Source organism: Ictalurus furcatus, chromosome 1 (genome assembly GCF_023375685.1).
Source record: "Ictalurus furcatus strain D&B chromosome 1, Billie_1.0, whole genome shotgun sequence".
Lineage (NCBI taxonomy): Eukaryota > Metazoa > Chordata > Actinopteri > Siluriformes > Ictaluridae > Ictalurus > Ictalurus furcatus.
In genome coordinates, this window is record NC_071255.1 from 21,985,572 (window position 1) to 22,011,164 (window position 25,593).

The 25,593-nt window shown below is 40.9% G+C and overlaps 1 protein-coding gene across 7 annotated transcripts in view; it reads left to right on the forward strand.

Annotated features, from left to right (window-relative positions):
* The first annotated feature begins 270 nt into the window (after window positions 1-270).
* ptprub (protein tyrosine phosphatase receptor type Ub) overlaps window positions 271-25,593 on the forward strand; it is a 256,550-nt gene continuing 231,227 nt past the window's right edge. For 2 of the 7 annotated variants that reach the window (XM_053632505.1, XM_053632487.1), the window contains exon 1: window positions 273-595. In XM_053632505.1, the coding sequence (XP_053488480.1) occupies window positions 526-595 (70 nt within the window). In that variant the 5' untranslated portion in view covers window positions 273-525. Of the gene's footprint in view, window positions 596-25,593 lie in introns of all 7 variants that reach the window. The other 5 variants (XM_053632529.1, XM_053632520.1, XM_053632512.1 and 2 more) reach the window with 4 other exon arrangements.

Sequence of the window (25,593 nt, forward strand, 5' to 3'; positions counted from 1 at the left end):
ATTCAGAGCTCAGTGGAGAAAACCTTTCAATGAGGAATTAGTAACGGTGTGTACCTTTACTTTTAATTGAATTTTTCCACACACCATTGCTTGAGCATCTTGAGTTCTGTTTAAGGATTGCCACATGCCATGTATCCCAGTTTTTATAAGACATCACTAGCCTGTGTGATAAAAATGCACTCCTTTTCCTTCTGACTAAAGAGTCATGTTTGATGTTGGCAGAGGTCTTGTGCAGACGGTTATAATAAATTCTCCAGTGCGCCACACGGAGGCGTTAATGGCCTGCCTCATGCCGCACATACCGAGACGGCAGAAAGTCCGCTGGCGGAGAAACAGTCCAGGTTTGAACTGTTTATGCGGACGCCAGTCTTAACGCGCTCACTTGGTGCGACTCTGCGCTCAGCTTCGCTCTGAAACTCGTGGATCGATGGCCGGGAGTCTGCAGCCGACACATCAGCTCTACCGGACCTTCTCGCATGATCTGCGCCTGTTTCCCGAACTGGACTAAAAATAAAGAAGCGGAAAATGAAGGCGTGTGCGATTATCCTGATTCTGGTCGTGCACATTCACGCCGACAGCGTAGAGGGACCTACAGGTAAAGTCCCGGCTGTGGACTGCGCACTTTCGAAAAGTTGCTCTTCTGTTTGCAGGTGAAGGAGCCAGAGCAGTACAGTGGTCCTCCATTTAGTCCCACAATGCTTTGGGTTGTTTTCAACATTGTGCCGAACTTTTGGGGGCAGCCTGGGGGAAGTGAAGTCAGTCTGCAGTCAGAGTGTAGAGGTGTGTGATTAAAAAATCCTTGCGGATACAGAATTCCTCGCGTGCGCTGTTGTTGTTGTTGTTGTTGTTGTTGTTTTGTTCGGTAAAATTAAGATTTTTTTAAGGTAGTGGCATGTAATAAAGGTGCACTATATCAGCGGCAATGGACGAGGGTGATACCAGTCGGAATCTCTCTCTCTCTCTCTGTCTCTCTGTCTCTCTATTTATTTATTTATTTTTTAAGCTAGCCTACAGAAGTCCTTACGTGAAAAAAACGGAGACTTTTTTCTATTTCCGTGTCAGCTTTTAATGTGTTATTAGTTCTCATTTGGTGTTGTGGACTGGCTCATGTTCTAGATTATTATTATTATTATTATTATTATTATTATTATTAATGTATACTGAGTAAAATGGTTTATACGATTTGCTATAGTGATCCCCCCCCCAATAATTCCAAATATATCAGGATAAACTTTGTTGAACTTGAACTTTATACAGTTTATTATAACAGTGTTTAATTCGCATTGTTGTTTCACGCAAAACATTTTCTAAAGCGAAATGAACGACTCTCGGTCTTCCGTGTAAAACCTGGAGAATTCAAGGTTACTGCTCCAGTACCGGACGTTATTTCTGTGCTAGTGTGCAAATGTTGTGCTTTATTATGGCTCAGATTGTCCTGTTTGTCTTTCTGTATAAAGTGTAGCTGCTCAGTTGTGCTTAAACAGCTGTGGAATTGAAACCCTTGGCGCGTGACGCCAAAACTGATTAACGCGCTAAGTCGGAAATAGCTATCAAAATTATAAGTCTCAATTATAGCTCTAGTAAGAGCTATTACTACAGGTTTACTCATTTGGCTGACGTTTTTTATCCAAAGCGACTTATAATTGAGGCAGGATACAACTGAGCTGTTGAGGGATGAAAGGTTTTGCTTGGCAATGCTGGGATTTGAGCTCACAACCTTACTATCAGTATCCTGTTAACCAGTGAGCTAGCCTTCTCAACTAACAGGTGAGCTCCGAGATATAGATGCTACACAGACTGAGTGAAAAGTGAGCTGTTCATTAATCCCGCAAAATAATGTAACCAACTAATTAACTAAACAAACAAATAAATAAACCAATAAATAAACAATGTCTCCCATAGAATTCGGAATCTGCTCAGTTCAGCTTCTCAAAATTGTGGAAACCACAAACAAAATGTAAAATGGTCTGCACTTATATAGCACTTTTATCCAAAGCACTTTACATTGTGTCTCATTCACCCATTCTCACACACACACACACACACACACACACACACACACACACACACCAATGGTAGCAGAGCTGCCATGCAAGGCGCTATCTTGCCATCGGGAGCAACTTGGGGTTCAGTGTCTTGCCCAAGGACACTTTGGCATGTGGAGTCATGTAGGCTGGGAAACAAACCGCCAACCCTACGATTAGTGGACAACCTGCTCTACCACCTGAGCCACAGCCGCCCTGCTCTCACAGCCGCTCTAATAAAATGTCTGCATGTTATTAGATGTTTGTAGCTGCTCGCAACACTTTTGGCCTCCTTTACACCTACAGTAGTTGTGTCTTGCATTAAATTATATATTGATTATTCACATAAAATGCAGCTGTAAATTCACCCAACACTTTTCAAACATTTCAATCTGAATCCAAAACCACTTCACAAGGTCTGAGACACATTTTAATCCATATTCATGTAAATGCTTTGATAATCAAACTCCTTCCATTGAATACATTACATAATTACACACATGGACCATGGCGTTAAACATTTTAAAAACACCACAGAAAAGTGTGCTTTTTTCCCCATGCAGTACAAAACAACTGTAAACAAGGGGCCACACAGGAAATTGATGCTTGAGAGTAATGAGCTGATTTGCATATTAATGCATAATACAGCACTGGGATTTCAATCTAGTGAACCAGAGAGGTTTTTGACTACTAGTGTTAATGCATTTTATTAAACTCTTATTAGGCTCCAGGCCAGGCGCAGGACTATTGTGAATAGGTGCAAAGGAAACACAAAACATCCCTGGATGTTTTCTGAGAATATGTTTACTTTATAGCTACACCAAGCTACATTAGTACAGACCTTTGTGTGCTATCTCTAGAGAGAAGTGCTGTACAGCTCATAACACGTTTCCCACTTGGCCACAAAGCTTATAGTTGGTCTCGCCTGAGCAACTTGACAAACAGTCATGATTCGTCTGAGGAGGTTATCGATTTTCAGTTAGCAAAATGGCTTCCATTTAGCAAGCTGTCAAACCTCAGTGGTCTGTGTGTGTGTGTGTGTGTGTGTGTTGCTGGGTGGGACTGTTCCGATTGTAATTTGAACATCCTATCCTATTAACATCTCTAACACCCAGATCCTCACTTGTTGCTTTGTTATGGTGTAATCCACTTGTACTGTATGCGCTTGCTATTTCTGTCTAGGTGTTTTGTGTGGTCTGTGCTAACATGATCTCAAATTAGGCTGATACTGTCATTTGTCTCTCTCGTCAACATACTCCCTGAAGACCAGTGATAATTCCATCTAAGATTTAGTATCATAATGAATTGAATCTTCCTGATCATACTTCTGTAAGTTGCTCTGGATAAGGGTGTCTGCCAAATGACATAAATGTAAATAACTCTATTGTTATTAGGTTCATGTTCAACTATTACGATGTAATGACTGCAGTGACCCTTGAGCAATGATAAATGAAAATGCTTTATATATAAAAAGAAAAAACAGAAAAGAAAAATATGAAGAGAAAAGAAAAAAATGAAAAAAACTTTTTGTCTTCCACAGTTTTCATGATGGACAATCTGATATATGTTTGAAATATAAAGAAAGCACTTTTTGCACTAATAGGTAGCCCACTAAAATGCTTTTACACAGCGTTTTTCTGTAAATTCTGAATTTCAGTGGGATCACAAATTACCCCACTCATCTTCTTCTGGTATGAAGGACTTTTTATTCATCCACAATTCTCCTCACTGTGGCCAAAGATGCTGGCGTAATCCTCTTCGTCATACAACAATACAAAATCATCTGGGTGAACGTGGGCTGTAATGAGGGGAATGAACCACATCATTAAGATGAATAATGTGAATTATGAAAATAATTAAAACCCATGAAGATAATTAAAAGCATTTGGATGGAACAGTGAGACAGTGCATGGGCCATGCAAGCACTGTCTGAGGTTTGCACGACAAGGGGTCTTTTTAATCTGCTTTTGTGACAGCAGCATATGAACAAACACTTTGCATCTGTGAAAGTCTATTATGATTAGCTGAGTCTCACCTGTCATCAGTCTGAAATCTCAGGAAAAAAATAGTAAACAGTATTTTGCCGAGTGAAAATTATGGACCTCAGAATTGCACGGTTATTGTTTCAATTCCTGCAGGCTTATGCGTAAAATCTTTTATAAGTTATTAACTTTTATCTGTATATAACTTTTAAAGTTTTAAAACAGTTAATTTTCTCCCTTAGGCAGTTGAATGTTGTGTTATCCATCATCAGACTCATGTTATATTGTTGTTTCCAGAGGGGACTTCATTTAGTTGTAGTCTTAAATCTGTGGTTTATTTGATGTTGTATTTGTCATCGTGTGGTACGCTTTTCAGGATCTGTTTTGTATATTCAAGGATAAAATTATGAAAATTCTAGAGGGAGCAGATGGATGGCTCAAGGACATGAAAGAAAACTGTTTGCATACTTCTTAAATTTGGTTGTCCCAATCCTCAGAAGGAACAACATGCACACCCACAGGCCATCTGTCCTTCTCAATACAAGGTCACATTTTTCAAATGGTATTGTAAGTGGAAGTGTGACATCACGTGATTCGTTAAGGGAAAGGCATCCTGTGGTTGTTTGCTCAGGAGGCTGCTGTTGCACCGTCTACATGCAGGCACATGTACAGAGAAAAAGCTTTGTGTGAATGGCCATGGGACAAAGCTGGTGGGATTTCCTGGATGGATGACATGATGCCAACTCTGCATGTCTAAACCTCTACACAGACAGAATGACGCCCAGGGGTGGAGTAGGATTCCATGGGCCGGCTTAGAAGTTAACACCAAAGGCATAAAGATGTCACATGAAAAGCAGAGCCATCTGTCTGATGTCACATGCAGCTTCTTTTTCTAATTGTAGAGTACCTTTAGAAAGAGTGATAAGTGCAGGGTGATTTGTATTGTTTTCGCCTTTAATCTTTAATAACTGCCTGTTATTGTTACCTCTGAATTTCCCTGCACAGGGTGAGCTGTGATGACCTTACTTTTGTTTATCTTCTAGCATTCATACCTGCTGTTGCTGCCAGAGTAACAAATGAGCAGTGTCAGAAAGAGTTTGAAAGCAGCAGCTGAGAAAGGCTGCACTATAACATCTGAAGGAGTCCATCTCCTGCCGACAGTGTTTTCTTTGGACTGCTCTTGGGAGGGGAACGGGGACAGCCAGAGGGCTGTTGTTTTTTTTCTCCCAAATAGCAGTTCAACACTGAGTCACCTCTGATGGGAAAGGAGTGAAAATTACATGAGTGACCGGGACCTGGCCTTTCTTTATTGTCTGCGGAACGATTGGTTAATTCCTCTGTGATTTATTGATGGTTTTGAAAAGCAGTTCCGTTTTGAGAGGCCCTTATGGAAAACCGTTTCAGAGGGTTGCACGAGAGGAATGAAGGCTGCTGCTTGGATGAAGACATTGAATTTTTTTTTTTGCTCACAGTAGACCAACATGACATTTGGAGTGTTTTGCTTGCTCTGAAATCCTCAAAACCCAGAGCACTTTATTATAGCAGGAGAGCTGAGGTGGACTAGGCTGTGTACACTGACTTTTTTCTCAGCTCAGATCAATGTTAATGTGCAGCACCGTGGAGTTCTACCAGTTCCCGGCTGTGTTCAAAGAGCAGCTTTAAATCAAACATTACCATTTGTGCTTTAGAAATTGGATTCCTCTCCATTATTTATGATTTGAATGCTGCTTGCCACAGGTCTGCTGGGTTTTTTTGTGTGGCTATTTTCCATTCTTGTTTAACTATTGCTTAGTTAGCTTACCTATTTACCTTAACACAATTTGGACTATTTACATAGTATTTGCTGAAATGCTGAGTAAATCTGTACAGTAGAAATTGAAAGTAAAGATTGAAATAAATTCAAATGAATGTTTGCAAAGTAGGTTTTGGCCATATGACCAAATTATTATATGACTATATTTTTCACATTATTGAAGGCATTAATTTCCCAAAACAACTTACATGAAAAATGATTGACATAAGGACAGAAACTCTGGTTGTAGCTTCAGGTGAGGCACAAGCCACTAACATCTGCCTTTTCAAATATTCTCCAGATAATAAATCTTGTCTGTCTGCTGTGGGATTTTTTTCTCACTGGTTTCGCATGATGTCTTTTTCATACGCACTATCTGCCTGTTACCTCAGTTCTTCCTCCCCAAAAAGTGATTTGTTAAACTAATAAGACAACATGCCAGTGTTTTTCTTTATTTAAAGTTGACCTTTTCTGCTTTCTCTTGCTTGCACACACATAGTCCCAAGCTGGATAGAAGCGTCTGCTAAATTAATAAAATGTAAAATGTAAGTTTAACGTTCCAGATTCACCAAAGTAAATCTAAAGCACAACAAGAAGATCATTATGGTTTTAATAACTCTAAATATGTAGTAAAGTGTTACACACAGGGGAACACACACAGTCTCATTAATCATGAAGCTATCATTGTGGGGAGAACAGTTTATGAACATAGACTTTAATGGCCAATTTGAAGCATAACAGTGTTTAATAAAATACAGATTTGCTAAAATCAACAAATATGACATGATGGACATCTTTTCTCAAAATTCATTCTGTCTTTTTTAATATTTTGTTAAATAACTGGTATAATACTGTTGTACCATTGCACCACTACTGGGGTTATTGACCCAGAAGTTCTTTGTTGCTGTGACATAACACTGATTTGGTCTGTTAGTGTACAACTATATTGGGCTATGAATTTGTTCACATTAAGTTTTCATAGCAAATTCTTTGACAGTTTTGCAAAGAGCAATTTTTAATATGTAATGGAAAAATACTGTTGCATTGGAGAAATGCATAGCTTTATGTGAGTCAATAGTGGTCTATAATGTATACTGGTATGCCTTGTCTGTGTTCTGCTACCAGAAGCATGAGGGTATGAGGGCCAGCAGCAACAAGTGCTGTGCTGCAGGTTTTTTATGCTTCTTCAGCCATTGTTCCTAGCCTGGTCTTTCATGTAGACAGCATATCATTTCGCAAAACAAGTATGAGGGTCTGTAAGAAAATCCTTTGAGGGTTATGAGATAATTGCAAATTATATGCTTCGTTGTATTGCGGTCTCCTCAATGGTAACCAGGGAATAGTAAAAGAACAGCCTCTCAACCCTCTCAAGCTCTCAGTCCAGAGAAGTGTATATCTTTAAAAAAAAAAAAAACCCTTTGTTTCTCTATTAAAAAATGAAAACAAATATTAAAATATAATTTCTTTTAGTAGGTTATTTTTAGTTGCATGGCTTGCAACTTAAAGGCCCTTTCACACTTAGCGCAACGTGATAAAGTGAAGTAAATCTCAGACGAACGGTGCTTTCACACCGAGCGCAAAACGATTGATCGCCTTTAGCTAATTCATGCCTGCAAGATAGGTGGTGCTGACAGAGAATGCATTTAACGCCTGCACACTAGTTGGTGCAACCCACTATTCAGCAGATCGGCCTAAATTCTTTGACCACCAAGAAGAAGAATCACTTAATTGTTGGTGTATAGCACCACAGCACAAACTGTTAAGAAGCTGTTAGAAGCACAGAAACTAACATTTCTTATTTTATGTGTATTCTACCCAGAAAGGGAGGCAGAAAGTTTTTTGTGTTTTTTGAACACACCACCAAGATGATTTTAGTATGAATGAAATAAAGTGAAATATAATGCAATAACACAGTAGTGGGACAAAACCCATTTATTTGTGTAAGGTAAATAAAAAAATAAAAATAAAATAAAAGTTTTTAAAATCTAAAAGTATAAAATATAAGATATATGTATATATAGATGAAAGAACAATAAAAGTAAGAATTATAAGAATAAAGGGGATTACACTTATACACTATATCTAAAAAAAAAACCCTTTTTCCTCATGTTTTTGTAGTCATTGTGACTTTTATCAAAAAGTTCTCTGCTCTTAGACACCAATGATAACAAGAACTCAATATCCATTCTTGTCTCTCTTCCAGAATACTTTTCTTCGGTTTCTGTGCAGAAACCTTTTGTGCAGCAGCGGCTCCGGGCACGTGATCTAAAGCTCAAATCTAATTGGATGACCCGTTTGGACACACTGGTCGAAATAAAATCTTGCTTTGTTGCTCCGTGACTGATTGTGCCTGGTGTGAATAGCTCCATAGGGATCTGTTGTTTCGATTAAAGAGCGTCATCGCGTCATATATACTTTTTCTGTGGTGTTTCCATGGTCATAAAGTGTAGCCTTTGTGTCTCCTTTGACTATATATAGTATATTTGTGCAGTTATTTATGATTAAGGTCATTCTTTTTAAATGAGTAAGTACCAGAGCCTAGAGAGGAACAAGGATCATATTCTTATTTATCCTATTTCATATATAGTATGTAGCACAGTCACCCGTTCCCCCCTCCAGTGAAACTCATCCTGGTCCAATGCTTGAAATCAGTTATAATTTTCCTTGTTTGTTTTTGAGTCCGTGAATTAGATGAATAATTTTTGACCAAATAACTGCTTGGGCATGAAAGGCCTGTCTATTGAGAGTACTTTAATGCACAGTGAAGTGTTCCTGAGCCTTTCTCTCACTGGGCTGTATATAACTGTTATGGGTGTTCACATAAAGTTCAATTTATGACTGAATGAATTTGCTAACCTGCATCACCCTGACCTTTCAGATCCTGTTTTATGGCTACGCAAAATGGAAAAAGGTCTTTATGGAGTCAAGGGTTAGCATTGTGTGTAGGTGTGCAACAGGGATCTCAAGAGTGTGACTTTGTGTGTGTGTGTGTGTGTGTGTGTGTGTGTGTGCGTGTGTGCCTTGTAATGGATAGAAGAGTACAGAAATCATGCATGTGAACTCACTGGCCATGGATATGTCATGCATGTTGTATTTATGGTCCCTGGGGGCCCAAGGGAGTGTTAAACGTACTGTCTGCCCATTCTGCCACCATCAGGTTGGAGGATTTACAGCATTCCTGACCTCATCTTCTACCCCTCTGTGGCCTCATAGTCTATCTCTCACTGCTCCAAGCTCAGCAGAGATTAATGTCTTATATTGATCCCTTCACCCTGGGGAATCCATTCCAGTAAGATTTCATCAAACCTGTGTCCGCTTTGAGCAATGCCTCCTTGATATAAGAGCGGCAATACAGGGCATCTGAGAAGGTCAGTTCTAATCTCACTGTCAACTGTGAGAAACAGACAAGACAAGCTACATTGTGCTTTGGGGCAAAATACACTTTGTCAAAAGTTTTACAAAATGTTCAAAATGCAAAAAATCTACAGAATTAATCAGAGTTATTTTAATGGAAACAATGTCCCATAAGCATACAGTATTTGTAACAATAACCAAAAAACATGTAAACTACATTTATTCATTCATCTTCAGTAACTTCTTTATCTGGATCTGGAACCTATCCCAGGAACACTGTGTGTGAGGCAGGAATACACCCTAGGTGAGTTGCCAGTCTAACACAAGGCACCATGCACATGCATTCATATGCTCCTTCACACCTGGGGCAACATAACATAGCCAATCCACCTACTAGCATGTTGTTGTTTTTTTATTTTACAGTGGGAGGAAACCTAGAGAATGCCCACATGAACATGCACAGAAACACCAGGCAGACAGAAACCCAAGCTCAGGATGAATTTAAACTGGAGCATTTAAACTCAATGTTCATTTTACAGGCACTTTTCAGAGATCCACTTTTCAATCCAAATTCTCCCAGGGAATTTGATTGGGCTTGGGTTGGGTGACTAGGCAGGCAATTCTGTAGGCAGCACTGCTCTGAAAACAGCTTTGAGCTGTCTTTCAGATCATTACTTTAAAACCTCTCCCCAAAAAAGGCAAGGGTCCCTAAACATGTAGAGACAATAGTACATTTTGCAACGTTTCATTGTCAACATAGTGACATGCAGCAGTCAATTTGTTTCTTTTTAAAATCTTTTTCAAGCCTTTAGAAATCTGGGCCCCCATCCCCAAGCTAGTCCCCTGGTAGGGATCCACATGGTAACCAGTGACAGCTCTTTCAACACTTTTGTCAGAATACCAGCCACTCTTTTTTGTCCGACTCAGACGCCCACATTCCTGTTTGCTGAAGAATTGCTACTTCTCTTTTCTCTTACAAGAAGCAATAACAAAGAAGTCATAAGGTATGAATAAACCATTCTGAATATTTGTGAGAAAGGATCTGGTTCAAACATCTATGACTAGATCACATTACATCAAATGGTTGTCATTATTTAGTTGAAAGTTTTAGTTACAGTTTAGCAGTACATGTCACTCACTGGAGTGCGATGGGAGTTTCACACAGCCACTCGGAAAAGGTAATTAACATTAAAGCGCACCTATTATGGTTTTGAAACGTGTCTAATTTTATTTTAAAGGTCTCATACAATAGATTTACATGCATCCAAGGTCAAAAAGCACTTTAATGTGCTCATAATTTAAATCGTAGCATTACCTTTTCTTCCCCAGTGTCACAAACGATTCGTTCAATGATCTGTTCTAAACGATTCATTCTAAAACTCCTCCTTTCAGAGAGCATACTCTGCTCTGATTGGTCAGATGTCCCAGTCTGTTGTGATTGGTCTACCTCTGTCAGTATCTTTCAAAAAGGAAACACCCAATACCATAACGAGCTTCAGCTCAGTCTGTTTGCAAGCAGCCGATGAAGACCAGATCCGGGTTTTTTGTTACAAACCTACATGGGTTAGTACAGGAAGTAAGTCTAGAATTACTAACGACTTGATTCAGCTGTTCAAAATCGGTTTCTTCTTTTGGAAGTCAATAACCCCATTTGTCGTGCACTTTGATTTTTGAATCTTTGATGACTTTTTTACATTCACAAACAGCTCTATAACACACTTCATGAAAGGTAATATTTGAAAAACCATAATAGGTGCATTTTAAGAAGCCTTAAAGGCCCAATAACATAAATAAATTGAGACATTGATTTTGTAAAACCATGCACTGGATTTTAATGTGACCTTCGGGGAATAAATTCAAGAATGAATATACAATTTGGGACATTTAACATATCACACTAAAATCCCTTGGGGATACATGAGGTGGGGTGGTGTGAATACACTTATCTGGAAATCTGCTCAGCGGTACAGTAGGTTTACAGATCCACCTGAGTCATTCTCACCCCCTGAAGCTTGGACGGGAGTCTGGAGTTGTGCCAAAGCTCCCAGCTTTCTCTTAATGCAGCAGATGAGTCATTTCCGAACCCAAACCCCCAGAAGCTCCTATTCCCTAATCAGAGTGGAAAGCAGCCACTGACTCTACAAGCAGAAAGTGAGTCTGCAAGACAGATGCTCTGGGACGTACTTCTCACCTTATAGTTGGACGGCTGTTCTCACACATGGTTTATTTTTAGCCCATTTAACTGCTAGCTTCTTTGTACCTCTGGATCTGCTGATATATTCTACATATTGGTGCATTGTTAAAATATCATGGGAGACTTCACTGTGCCTCTGGTAAGCTTAAATATTTCTCTGTTAACAGAAAGGGAAGGTCAGCACAGGTCTTCCCCAGTGATTCCAGCACAGTGTTTGAAAACCAGAATTTGGTTCCAATCCTAATCTTATGTGCCTTATACAAATGAGCAGTCTACTTGCTTAGATTAGAGTTTTATTACAAGATCGATCTGCACAAGCAGGCCTGGTGATCACTGCACTTGGTTCTGAGACCATGTGCTTGCGTCAGCTGTTTGACTTGTTGGACACAATGATACAAAAAACACTTCATGAGCCATAATAGCTTCTCTTCTCTTCACATCAAATCAATGCTTATGCGTTTTTTTCCACGTCAGTGGATATATGGAATGGTAAGCTGGGCTAGCTGCTTCATTAGGCAAATGTCCTCTAGGCGGCTGGGCATCATTCAACCCGTTATCACATCACTTTCATTAAGACATTACGAGCAAGTGAGGAAGCCAGAGGTGTGTAGCACTGCTCTCAGCCTTGTAACTCATTAAATGAATTATAGCTACCTGTTTCTGCAGCCTATTTCAACGGATTCCCACACAACGCTTGAAATTTACTGTTTCTTCTTCCACTTATTTTCCATCCCTCTGCCATTTTTATATCTCATGTCAGACGAATAGGTCTAATCTGCCGATTACTTTCTCTCTTCCAATCTCATTCTCTCACTCTTTTCTCTCTTGTCACTCTTGTATCATTCTCTTTCTTTTTGTCCCTTGAATCCTCACTTGCTTTCACCTTTCTTCTCACTTCTCTTTCTCTCTCTGTGTGTGGGTGACTTTGGGCTGGAATGACAGCTGCTCTTGACAGGTTATGGCATGACTGCACCAGGTGTCAGCTGGGAGTATTTTGCTCCAGCACACCTCTTCTTCACACCTGCCTGTTCTACCTGAGCTGCTCTCTCTTGTCATCTAACTGTCTGTGTGAGGATAGTGGAGTGACCCCTTTCTCCATGCACCTGTGGGATCTTTCTCTTAAAAGGGCTTTTCATGTAGATTTGGTACTCCTGTGTGTTCAGGGACATACTGTGAAACTGTACAGCTATATATTAATCACAGCATTAATCACTATATATGAACTAAGAAGCTAAGCTTCTTTTTTTTTCTTCTTATTTGCCACTACTCCTCTGTAACCTTGACTCCATTGTGAAGTAGGAGACTCTTTTTGAATGAGCAACAGTGTACTATATTGTACAGTCCAATTTATATTTTCTGAAAAACAAATAGCCAGTTCCTTGTTGTTTGCACAGAAAACTTATGTGCAATGTATGTATGTGCAATACCATAGGTGAAGGTGCCTCCATTCTAAGCAGTGGTCACCAACCCTCTTAATGGTTGAAACCTTTCTGCAGGTTTCATCAGCCAAAAGCTAACACACCTGTTTTACTTGATCAAGAACTTCTTAAGGCAATGATTAGATGGTCAGGTTGGCATGATTATGGTTGGAGCTATAGTTTTCAGGAAGGTAGATCTCCAGGAAGAGTGTTGGCGACCTCTGACTTAAAGTATATTTGCTCAGTATGTGTGCTGTTTAGACCATTTAATACATGATATAATGTGAAACGTCATTAGGTGCACATAATCTGTAGTTCCACTAGGGCTGGGCGGTACAGCTAAAAAATGTATCACGATATAATGTTTCATATCAATCGGTATTGATAATTATTGATCAATTTGAATCTTTTTTAAACAAAGACCAATGGAAAAAAAATATTGAATTTAACCACTGTATTTTTAATTTACCCACTTCTTAAGGCAAACAAATCATTTTAGTTTTAACAGTCAAAAACGATTTAGAAATTAAACAAATATCTCATATCTTTATATCTTATATGAAGATGAAATAAATAAGTGTTAAAAAAACTCTTGAACTTAATAAATAAAATGTTACAAAATGTGTGCAATGTAAAAGTGTAAACTTAGAACAATCAAGGCAAACTTTAAGGGAGATCAACATCGCATTATAGCACAGAATGTGACTCCTGGTGCTCTTGTTTGTGCGCAGCCTGTTAGCATACTTAGCCTAGCCTCGTATAAAACTTCCACTTCAATACTTACTTTCAGATAACACTGTGCTGAGGTCCATGTCTGACGAGTCGAACTCCTGCTCTGAGGACACTCACTGTCCTCCCCAGAGCCGACATTTCAACAGAAAATACAAAAAGCGGCAAAATGTCACATTTCTTCCTTGCCTGCTGTTCAGAGTCACACGCACTGCACATGTGCGGAGCACTGCACATGTGCACTACAAGTGTCTCACAGCTTGTTTATCCGTACTTGGCTGGGAAGTTTTTTTGTTTTTTTTTTTGCAAATAAACTGTTCTGATGTTGGTTAGACAAAAAGAACCCAAAACAAAAACTGCCCCACTGGTGAGCTGACATGTCTTTTTTTATTCACAATCTCTTCTGAAGGCACGGAACTCATTTTCACATGTATTCGTGTGTTCTGATGTCACATGACGATAACGCAACTGAACCCCACAGATTCGCAACTTGTTATTGGCTGTTTGCTTGTCACTCTTATCACACTCCTTTATCAAGGCATATGATAGGCTGCTTATGATCCAGGGACGGCGCATGCTTGTGGGTCATTCATGCAAACAAACTTCGTGTCTGTTTACATTTTATCGAGCATTATACCGAACATTTTTTCAATCGTTACTGGTAAAGGTGTACCATCGATAAATACCAATACTATTTTATCTCCCAGCCCTAGGTTCCACTTAAATCTTGCCCTAGCATATCCATCACATATGCTAACATGACCTGTAGAAAGTCCATTAATTAATCATCTGCCATATTTAGGCCTGCACAGATAAAAGAGGTTGTTGATTATATATTGAATAATGGCTGAGGTTGTGCTTGAAATCCAGTATTCCTCATCATTCTCTCACTCTTTGACTCTTAATGCCTCTTCACTCCTACTTCATTCTTAATTCTGTGCATGCTTCTGTTAGTGATCTCTCCCACATACCTTCCAAATGACATCGATGGAAAGTCTGCCAACACTTACTTGGCACACTAGGTAGACATTGACCAAGAAATCAAAACCTGACATGAAGGATTAGATGTGTTGGGTCTAAGTTACATAAATCCAATAATTGAAAGACTTAGGTGATTGTGAATTGCACAAGCTTAGGTGTTGGCAGACAGAGAGCAGCAGGCTATTGATCTGAATACTACAGCTTCTCAGAAAGAGCTTATTGCTTCCTTCAGAGTTTCACTCCCTCAATTCCAAGGTCCTAGTAGGTCTCTCCTCCCTTTTTCATCATCTGTGCAAATCAGCTGGAGAGACCCTTTCTTCTCTGTTGTGTTATTTTCGCCCCCTTTTCACAGTTTTATTCTAGTGGCCTCCATGCGCATAGGGCTGCAACAAATGTTTCTAATAAAATGGACAAATTTGATAATGAAACTAATTTAAAAATGGTAACGGCATCATGGTGGTTCAGTGTGTAACATTTCCGCCTCAAAACTACTGGGTCCTTGGTTTGATCGTGAGCTTAGGTTACTATCTATGTGGAGTTTCCTCTGGGTACTTCAGTTTCCTCTCACCTCCCAATAACATGTTGGTAAGTGGATTATTTCTGCAAAATTGGTTGTTGGTTATAACACCGTAATTCAATAATCATTTAGGATTTGTTTGTTACCTTTGTGACATTTTATGATTTAATCAAGCATTTAGTCTGTCTTATCTATTGTTTGGCATGAGTAATTTGTTATACAGTCTGCTGTAAACAAGTTCATTGTTTGAACAGCTTGATTAAGGATATGATTTAGGCCCTTTATTTAGATGTAACGGGGTGATGTCCCACAGAAGAGCCTTTAATATCATCAGTATTCGACTGCTGGTTTTCTTTTATTAACAAATCAGTAAAATAAACTATGTTGTACTATAAAGCCTTGAGCTTTTCTTATCCTTACAGAATATTCAAGTATTCAGGCCATTTATTCAGAAACCCAAATAATCGATAGTTGCAGCTTTAATGCTCCACTACACTGCTGCTGTCAGCACACAGTATTTGGCAGACATCCATAATGCATATGCATTCAGTGAGATCCTTTCTTTCTTTCCCTCTCTGGATCTGGGAAGCACTCAGTTCTAATCAGGATGAAGACTGGTAGGCAATCCTGGACTTTTTTCTCTCTACCTGCACTAATGCAGCAATTCTCAGAGAGTGTTTCACCCTATTCACTCATCTTTTACAACAGAGACATGTGTAAACTCTGCCCTCCAGCATTTTAGATCAGTGGCTGCTCAGTTTTGGTCTCTTAAGGATCAAGTTTGATTTTTTTTTTCCCTCTATTATTGTAGCATCTGGCTGTCTCTGCATTTCACCCAGCAGTGTGGAAGGATGAATGAGCATAAAGTAGGACTGTAGCTACAGGAATGTTTAAGGGGCACAACTCCAAATGGTTCTTGATTTGAGCCAAAAAAAGAACAGATCTGTGGCATATGCCACTGTAATGCAAAGCATAATTGAAAAGATCTTATTAGTAAAATGTAATTTGTCTTGCCATCAAGTGTAGCTGCTCCATACTTTCAAGCAACTGACCGTAGCAAGTTAGCTCAGGGTATTAGTTCTTTTATAACATAGTACCTCGCTACCTAGCATAATAACTAACAAGTAGTCATGGCGAGCAGTTTAATTTGGTGTTGTTTAAAAAAAAAGGCCACAAAAGGGAAAGCAATTAGCAAATATGGACAGACATTTACTAAAATAATTGCAAATTTTAGCAGTCAAAATAGACCTATATGCCTAGTGCTGCACAAGGTATGTCTATGCAGTTAAATGCAAGGACAGTAAAGCAATCATGTTGTAAGTAAAATGTAAAGCTGTTTTTATTGTACTTGTCATCTTCACCATATTGAGGTCTCTGAGACAGAATGCCTGTTAGATGCTTTCCTGTTTATAACCAGCACGCCTCTTAACATTTAATCCATGCCACTAGTGTGAAAACAAAAAAGAAATTTCTTTGGCTTAATAGGTTGTGAAGTGCGAAAGCTCGAGTGTGGCTCTTGGTACTTCCCACAGCAAATCTGGAGAAGAGCCAGTTTTTCTTATTCCTGTGCCTGGTGGTGAGGCAATAACTTATTAGTGGCTCATCTTAACAAAAATCCATATGAATGTGCAGCACCCTGGTAAGACACACTGAGCAAAATTTTTTTTAGCAAGGATTAAAGACTGTACTTTCGGTTGCCCTTTTGTAGGCATCTGTTTATCTGCCTAAAATATTATATGGTTTCAGACTTTAATTTGGTGCTAAATACAAAAGGATTCTGTGGAGCCCAATCTAGAAGGAGCAGCGATTGCTAAATGGTTAGTTGTGAAAGCATAAAATAAACTCTTGTGAAACTTCTGTAGTCTGTGCAAAGCAATGTATAGGTAGTCTATATCCTGAGCCAGCTTATCTCTTTTATAATACATTAGCTGGTCATCCTGTCTAATTAAGAATGGACTTAAGCCAGAATTAGGTGGGGAAATAGGCAGTTGAGAAGCAAAAGGGTAAGGCATTACTGAGAGACTGGTATTTGTATTCTTAGAGCGTTTCCAGACCTGTAGATCTGTGCTTTGTTCCGAAATGGGGACATAAATTGTTGCAATGTTAAATTTTCTCCTTGTAAGTAAACTGTCCTCTCATTGGTCAGACTGCACCTGTTTATGTTCCGGGGTTCTGCTCAAAGCGGTGTAGGGATTTTAGCCAGCGGTGGGCGGAGCACAGACACACAGGAGGCTGTTTCAAGGTTATGGGAGATTTATTGAAGGGAATCGGTGAGCGGGGGTGCGCGTGTGGGTGCATGTGTGGGTGTGGGTGTGTGGGTTGAAGGGCGATCGGGTGGTGAAGGGTCTCAGCCGTCGGCGGTTACAGCCAAGGGGGCGGGGCGGAGCCGTCACTCGCGTCGGAGTCACCTGAAACCCGAAAAAACACACAACAGTGGTTAGCAAACAGGCACGCGTCGGCAAAGCTGCATAAACATGCCAGAGAATTGCGCACATGCTCGGAGATACTTCTCTCTCTCTGCGAGTGGAATATCGCCCTTTTATACTCTCCCCTCGCTTGCTGGATGGTGGAATTCTTCCATACGGTGCACCATTCACGAGCCGTGGGTGTGTCGGCGGCCCCGCCCTGCCGCCACGTGCTCTCTGGATGTCCAAAACATTTGGTGGCGCTGAAGCGGAACTGTCTCTTCTGCGCCACTGTGGCAGTCGCGCGAGGAGCGATCTTTGTTTCCTGTGTGCCGGCTACCGGCCTGGCGCCACAGTACAACCCCCCCCCCCCCCAGCTCCGAGCCTGCTGCTGCCGCGTGTCGGGCCCACAGGGCGTCCCGTCTTGAGAGGCCATCTGCATTTCTGTGTTGGGTCCCTGCCCGGTGCTCGACCTGGAATGAGAAATCTTGTAGGTCTGTGAGAGGACCGCGCCCAGCCCGGTTTCTGACGCATCTGTGTGCACGGCGAACGGGAGGGCGAAGTCCGGGTTACGTAGTACAGGGGCGCTGGTGAGGGCTTCCTTCAGGTCCTGGAATGCTCGCTCTGCGTCTGCAGACCATTTCACCTGGTCCGGCTGGCCCTTCTTTGTGAGATCTGACAGGGGGGAGGCTAGAGAGGCACGTACCTGTTTTTTTGTCGAAGGTCGAGGATAACCCTTTACTGCCTCAATTTTCTTCGCTTGTGGCTTGAGTAAGCCCCGGCCAATACGGTACCTGAGGTACTGTGCCTCAGTCAGCCCCAAGTGGCACTTTTTGGGGTTGGCTGTCAGCCCGGCCTTCCGGAGCTCCTTCAGGACTTCCCCCAGGTGGAACAGGTGGTCCGACCAGGTGGAGGAGTGAATAACCACATCGTTCAGGTAGGCGGCTGCAAAGGCGCGGTGGGGTCGCAGGACAATGTCCATCAGCCTCTGGAATGTCTCAGGAGCTCCATGTAGACCAAAGGGGAGGACCCGGTATTGCCAGTGGCCATTCGCCGTGCTGAAGGCTGTTTTCGGTCTCGCCTCTGGGGCCAGCGCCACTTGCCAGTACCCCTTTGTTAGGTCCAGGGTGGAGATGAAATGAGCCCTCCCCAATCGCTCCACTAGGTCGTCCACCTGGGGGAGAGGATAACTGTCAAACTCCAAGACCTGGTTTAGCTTCCGAAAGTCATTACAGAGGCGCATACTTCCATCGGGCTTTGGTATGACTACGATAGGGCTGGACCAGGGACTGTTGGACTCCTCTATGATGTTGTCCCGCAGCATCCGGCTGACCTCCTCCTCGATAGCCCTATGGCGGGCCTCCGGGACCTGATAGGGCCGCTGCCGCACCACCACTCCCGGCTGAGTCTTGATTTCATGCTGCACCAGCTGCGTCATGCCTGGGGAGGTAGAAAAAACATCGGTAAATTGCCCTACTAACTCTGTCAGCTCCTGCTTCTGGGCAGGGGTGAGTTCTTCGCCCAGTTGGTCTAAGTTGCCTTGGTCGTGATCTGTGTCTAGGGCCGCAAACGCAGACAGTACCGGTTCTGGCTCTATCCACCTTTTCAGCAGGTTTATGTGGTACGTTTGTGTGTCTGCTCGCTTACCGGGCTGCTGCAGGCGATAATTCATGGTACCTCTCCTCTCAAGGACCGTATATGGGCCCCGCCAGCGAGCAAGGAATTTGCAGGAGCTGCTGGGCACTAGCAGGTGTACCCGATCACCAGGTTGGAACTCATGGGGTTGCGTTGGACGGTTGTACACTCGTTTCTGTTCCTCCTGGGTGGCTCTCATATGTTCCTGGACGATCGGGGCCACTCGGTCGATCTTCGAATCGGTGAGCGGGGGTGCGCGTGTGGGTGCCTGTGTGGGTGTGTGTGTGTGGGTTGAAGGGCGATCGGGTGGTGAAGGGTCTCAGCCGTCGGCGGTTACAGCCAAGGGGGCGGGGCGGAGCCGTCACTCGCGTCAGAGTCACCTGAAACCCGAAAAAACACACAACAGTGGTTAGCAAACAGGCACGCGTCGGCAAAGCTGCATAAACACGCCAGTGAATTGCGCACATGCTCGGAGATACTTCTCTCTCTCTGCGAGTGGAATATCGCCCTTTTATACTCTCCCCTCGCTTGCTGGATGGTGGAATTCTTCCGTACGGTGCACCATTCATGAGCCGTGGGTGTGTCGGTGGCCCCGCCCCGCCACCACGTGCTCTCTGGATGTCCAAAACATTTGGTGGCGCTGAAGCGGAACTGTCTCTTCTGCGCCACTGTGGCAGTTGCGCGAGGAGTGATCTTTGTTTCCTGTGCGCCGGCTACCGGCCTGGCGCCACAGCGGTCATCCATCAAGATGGATCGACAGCAGCTCCGCAAGCTTATTGTGGCTTTCTTTATGGCTGTGGTTATTATAATTAATCAGTTTGATTAGGAATTTATGTTCCACTTGAGACACTGGCTAAACACCTTCTAAACCTCTGTGTTTTTATGCGTTTTTGAAAGTTGTTCAGAAATATGTTAGTCAGACCAAATTTAAACTTTTACCTCATCTTTGTTCCAAGTTAAACCATGATTCATGTTATGAGCCATTGGTATAACAAACATGCTTTTTACCTAACGCAGTTCCCAACATGCATTGCTATACAGGTTTGTTGATCCCTTGGGTTGGATTGCTTTCTCACCACTACAGAGTTTTGGTGTGGATCTCAGCGTGCTTACCGTGTTCACATATTTTTAAACGAACTGAATCAAGGGAGATTATGCACCTTAGATACAGGTACATGACATTATTGGACATTACAACTGAGCAAAATAAAGCCCTGTGTACCAAGACAGTGAGCTCAGAAGCATGAAGAAAGGAGCTTATGTTCTCCAGCAACGTTTGTTTTCTTTCTAATCATCTAAGCTTCTTTCCTTATTTGCTATTTGTCTGCAAACTTGCAAATGCCATTCAGTTAAACTGAGCTATATGTACATTTTATTGTATGTACATGTACATTTTATTATATGCAACGAGGAAGACACACCCACACCGAGGAAGACACACCCACACATACTATAGTTTAGGCTGTGAAGTACTTAATATCTTCATTAATTTGTGAATGGTGGTGGAGCTCTGGGGTTTCTGGATCTCCTGGTTGAAGCAGACTGAAAACGTTGAGCTCAACAGACTATGTGACATCAGAAATCCTCTTTCGTCTTTTCCCAAGGCCTTTTTTTCTATCTCACATTGACAGTGCCGAGGTCAAACTCAGACACTCAGTCTTAGCTGAGCTCTTTGTTCCCCTGTCATGTATCCTTTAAGAAAACAGTTGCCAAGGTCAGCTGTGCTCAAGCTTATAAATGTTCCCTATCCTCTCTGCAGTTGTTTTCATTTTTAAAATAAGTGCAACATAATACCCATGACCAGTGTGCAGTATATATTTCTTTCCACTGAAACACCTATGTAGGTTTGACAGCAAGTATCAACCAATATCAAATTCAAAATTCCTAAAAAGCAAGGAGTCATTTATAGTGTCATGTTAAAATAATAATATTACAGGATGAGAATTATAAGAAAGATACAGAGAGAATTAAATATATTTTTAATAAAATGGTAAAACAGTTTGGCCCAGATTTACTACTATGCATGTTGCAGGTGATTTACCAAGAATAAATGCATGAATAAAATTATGTACAGTATATAATAGAGGGAAAGAAACAATATGTAAATGAGGTTTACATCTTTTCAAAGGTTTAAATGCTGTTAATTGCTCCCAATTATGTCTATTTATAGTCTAAATATAAATTTACATTACTGTAAGAAATAATGGCTCTCATGCAAGAGGAGAAACTGCTGATCGGGCTAGAGAGTTACTGCTATATTTGTTTCTGTGTTCATCTGTTGTAAATGACAGATCATATTGCATGAGGATCTTTGGTAGAACAGTTGGTGGCTGAAAGAACGTTCAAAGTGTTGCCACGTATCATTGCAAAAAGAAATAGATATTGATTTGAATGACTTTTGTCTATCTTTGGCATTCTGTTGCTTGAAAATACGTTGCCTGACTATATTAAAGTAGTTTATTCCAAATAATTGAACGGTGGAGCAGCATGTGCTATACACTCAATAATTACTAATGAGTGAGAGAAAATGTTTTTTTTAAATACATCAGTTCAGTAATTCAGTCCATCTTAGTGTTTTATAAGCAACCTTATTTTATTTCAGCAGACTATCGTCTTTGTTGGTGATGGTTGGATATTGTCTTGTGCTCTGTACTGTTGCCATACAGTGTGCAAATATTAAGAAATGCTATGACAGACTGAACCTGTACTTTTAATTCACCTGAGCTGACTACTAATGCAACAGTTTGTTGGCTTTAATGTTACTAATAGCGAGCAAACTCATAGAATAATTAGCATTCAAGAATTCAAAGGAAAAGAAGATATTTTACCAGCTTTATCAAGCTTATTTCTCTCATTCATTTGTTACTGTTGCTGTGCCACTCCCCTTCTGTGTTTTCTCTCTCTCTCTCTCTCTCTCTCTCTCTCTCTCTCTCTCTCTCTCTCTCCCTTCCCCTGAGCCTCAGCTGTGTTCATACCACAGTCAAATTAGAAACTAGGCATGCTAATTTCTGGGGAATAAATAAATAAATAAATAAAAATGATTTATTTTTTAATTGGGATGAAATGTACTGTATTTTCGGTTGTGAAATACCTTGGCGCAGTGTGAAAGTATTATTGGTTTTGCTTGGGTTTGACACACATATTTTTAATAAATCTAATTAGTCCTTTGTGTAGTTAACCCTTTCTCCCAGTACGCTGGCGTTCCATTGTTCCGGCGGAATGGAAATCGGCTTATCTGTCATTTTCAGTCAGGATAAACAAATTAATTATTTTATTACTGCAAGTCTGTTATAAGATTAGTCATGAGAGTGTTGGGTTTCTGTATGTAGAGTATCGTGATTGGGTTTAGCTGCTGGTGAGCAGGGTGATGGAAAAGGGGAGAGGTGTGAGTGCCTTGATGGGCAAACAATTCACACTTCTCCATAATAACATTGGTACAGAGATAAAACAGACAGCACAGTTAAAGCTTTGTTGATAGTAAAACACTGTATGCAACTGCCATAACAACATTTTAACATTTGAACCTAGTAGACTAGGTTAAAAAGAAATACGTATGAAAAGCTGCACATTCTTAAAGCCCTGAGTGTTTACTTTCATATGGGCCATTAACCACAGCTGTCGGATCTGATATCTCAAATAAATTCACTGCTGAACACAGACACATCCAAAACATGTGGAAATTCCATTTTTTAGCCTCTTGTAAAGAGTTAAACTTGAGTTTTCCTGAGAGTGTAGCTTTATGGAGCTAAGGATCTCTCTGAAGAAAATGTGTGACAGTGAGAGTTTTTTTTCTTTCCAGAGAACTTTCTTTTGCTGAAAGCTTTCTATTGGTTTGACCTCCAGGAAACTATCACACGGTGGCACTATTTTTAAGCACAGAAAAGCAAAGTTGATTATACTCATGCTTAATAATAGAATTGCAGGTTTAGTGTTGAGACCTTTACAAACAATATTCAGACTGTGAAAATTTCAGAAAGGCTTTAGTCCTGTCATCACTGAGGCACCATTAAACTGAACATGTCCGCACAGGAAGCAAATGGATGCATACTCCATTGGCCCTGGATTTGTGCAGGTTTATACTACAGGGTTAGGGTGTCGGTGAGAGGTTCTTATTCAGTGGTGAGGCCTTGGGGCTTGGGATTATTCTGGTCCAGTGAACCCGTGCGGCCTGAGGATTTTAGACAGGGTTCCGGTGCCTAGCATTCACCATATAAATAGAGAGCAGAAGACCACATAATCCCTTCATTATGCATGTGAGATTGAGAGTGTGTGAGGTGAGGAGGCCTGCCCACATTTTTTCATGTGCATGTCTCTTTGATGAAAAAAAATGTGTAAGTGTATTTTGTTTTGTCTCTGCCATAGCTCTTGCAGTGCCACACATGACATCATTATTCAGCTGCACACCTCTGCCTCTAGGCAGTTTTTAGAGATGTATGAGTGCGTGGATTTGTGTGTGTGTTTACCTCTGGCAGACAGGTTCCCAGGTTGATAATTTAGGTCCTCAGAAAACAGATAGTATAAGAGTTGTAGTTGTCTGCCATAGGGACAGAGAAAGCCTGCAGAGTGTGTGCGAGGCCTGGTGCAGAAATTTCATAGCACTCCTAGGAGCAGGCACAGGGTATAACTTCATTAGCAAGCTGAAGCCTCACATTAACTTGATTGCACTAATAAATTTATTGTGCCGGTGACATAGGTTCCCTGAACATTTCTCATATTGACTGTTTTTTTAAAAATTCTATTTGCATATCTTCAGGTGCAATCTATGTTTTTGAGAAAGATTTAAATAGCTTTTGGCAGGTATTTTTTTTAATAATAAGATGTGGTATGCATGGTGCATGTAGATGACAGGGTCTCCAGGGGCTTAAGTGCATTGCTGTATTATACAGGAAGGAATCTAAAATAGCGTACCGCAATTTGATTGAATTAATTAAATTATTTATTTTATTTCTCTTTGTGTGCGCACTCATTTTTTTATAGAGATAATGTATCACTGATAAACATAAGCAGGAAATAAACATAGATACAAACCACAGACATTTTAAGCTTTCCACTATATGGAGAAGAATAATGTGTGGATGATTTTTTATTTTATTTTAAGAGATTATGACTGGGATTATAAAGAAGGCTGAACACCTTTTAATGTAGTTCAGGATTATGTATTGTATGCAGTGTGTGTGTGTGTGTGTGTGTGTTTATGCACATGTGCATGGGTTGGGACGCAGCCTGTCTGGAACATCTGATACCTGTAATCGGTAAAGCTGGAGATTTCAAGTAATATAAGTAATGAACACCTATATGTGAACATTTGAATTTCTACTTCCACACTTCCCCACCCCACAGGCTTTTTTGGCATTTCCTGTAGCCAATCCTCTCCAGTCAGAGCAGATAGATGTATATTAGCTGAGATTTCCTTTGTAAATGCTTCAATGACTAGTGTTTATTAACTGGTACAGCAAAATGGGACTGAGGTCACTTTTATCATGTTGTACATTTGCACTGTTCTTGTACTATCTTAATAACAAGGTCATATTATAAGCAATTCTCTAGTGACTTCATCAGTTAAAACATATCCTTTAAGATGAGTTTAAACCGCATCAGCAGTCATGTTCACTACTTGACCTTGGCCTTGAGGATGAGCTGCATATTAATGAATGGACCTTGTGTTTGGTCCACATATTTCTCCAGTATAATCTTTGTTTTCTCCCTGTTTCTTCTTTTAGCTGCTACAAGGTGATGCAAGTTTACTACATCCACCTACCCTGAACTGTACAGTATCTAGACACATTGTCCATTTGATCAGTTATGCCAACTGTTGCATGTATATAATTGCTGGATGTATCTGTTTCTACCTTGTCTACAAATTGTAAGGGACCAGAACATGACCGGCACTAATCAGATTTTATTTCGGTCGGGGATGATTCTTAGAACAGCAGTGACACTGACATAGCATTTTTTTTATTGGGCTTTGGTATATTATGACAGCAGGTTCACCAGTGGACTATTGGCTAGCATGCGGTGGTCTCACCCGGGACACCCAGGAGTCCCAATCAGGGAAACAATCCTAGCCACTGGAGGTTTGCACAATCTGGTGTGCTCTCAGTGCTGGTCCCAAGCCCAGAAAATGGGGAGGGTTTCATCAGGAAGGGCATCCAGCAGAAAACAAGTGCCAGAATCAAAATATATGGATGGGTGATCCACTGTGGCGACCCCAAAAGGGAGCAGCTGAAAGAGGGGAAAAAAGGAATTTTATGACAGCATACAAAGTCCTCCCTTATACAGAATATAGATCCTTGTTTATAAGAAAAGGGAGTCTTATATGATAATATCTGATAATAGTAATGGCATATTATGCATGTGGTGCTACATTTGTATCATAGACAGAAATTTTAACACTGCATATACTTATTTGCTGTTATATAAGACTCATAAAGACTATAGCTTTTTTCATGCATGACTTGTGGTAGTCATCTAGTTGACTAGTTTCTGACTGCTGTTGGCTGGAGACTTTTGATTGGAAGTCTGTTCTCAAGTTAGCAGTAACATTGAGGTGTTTTGAAACCCC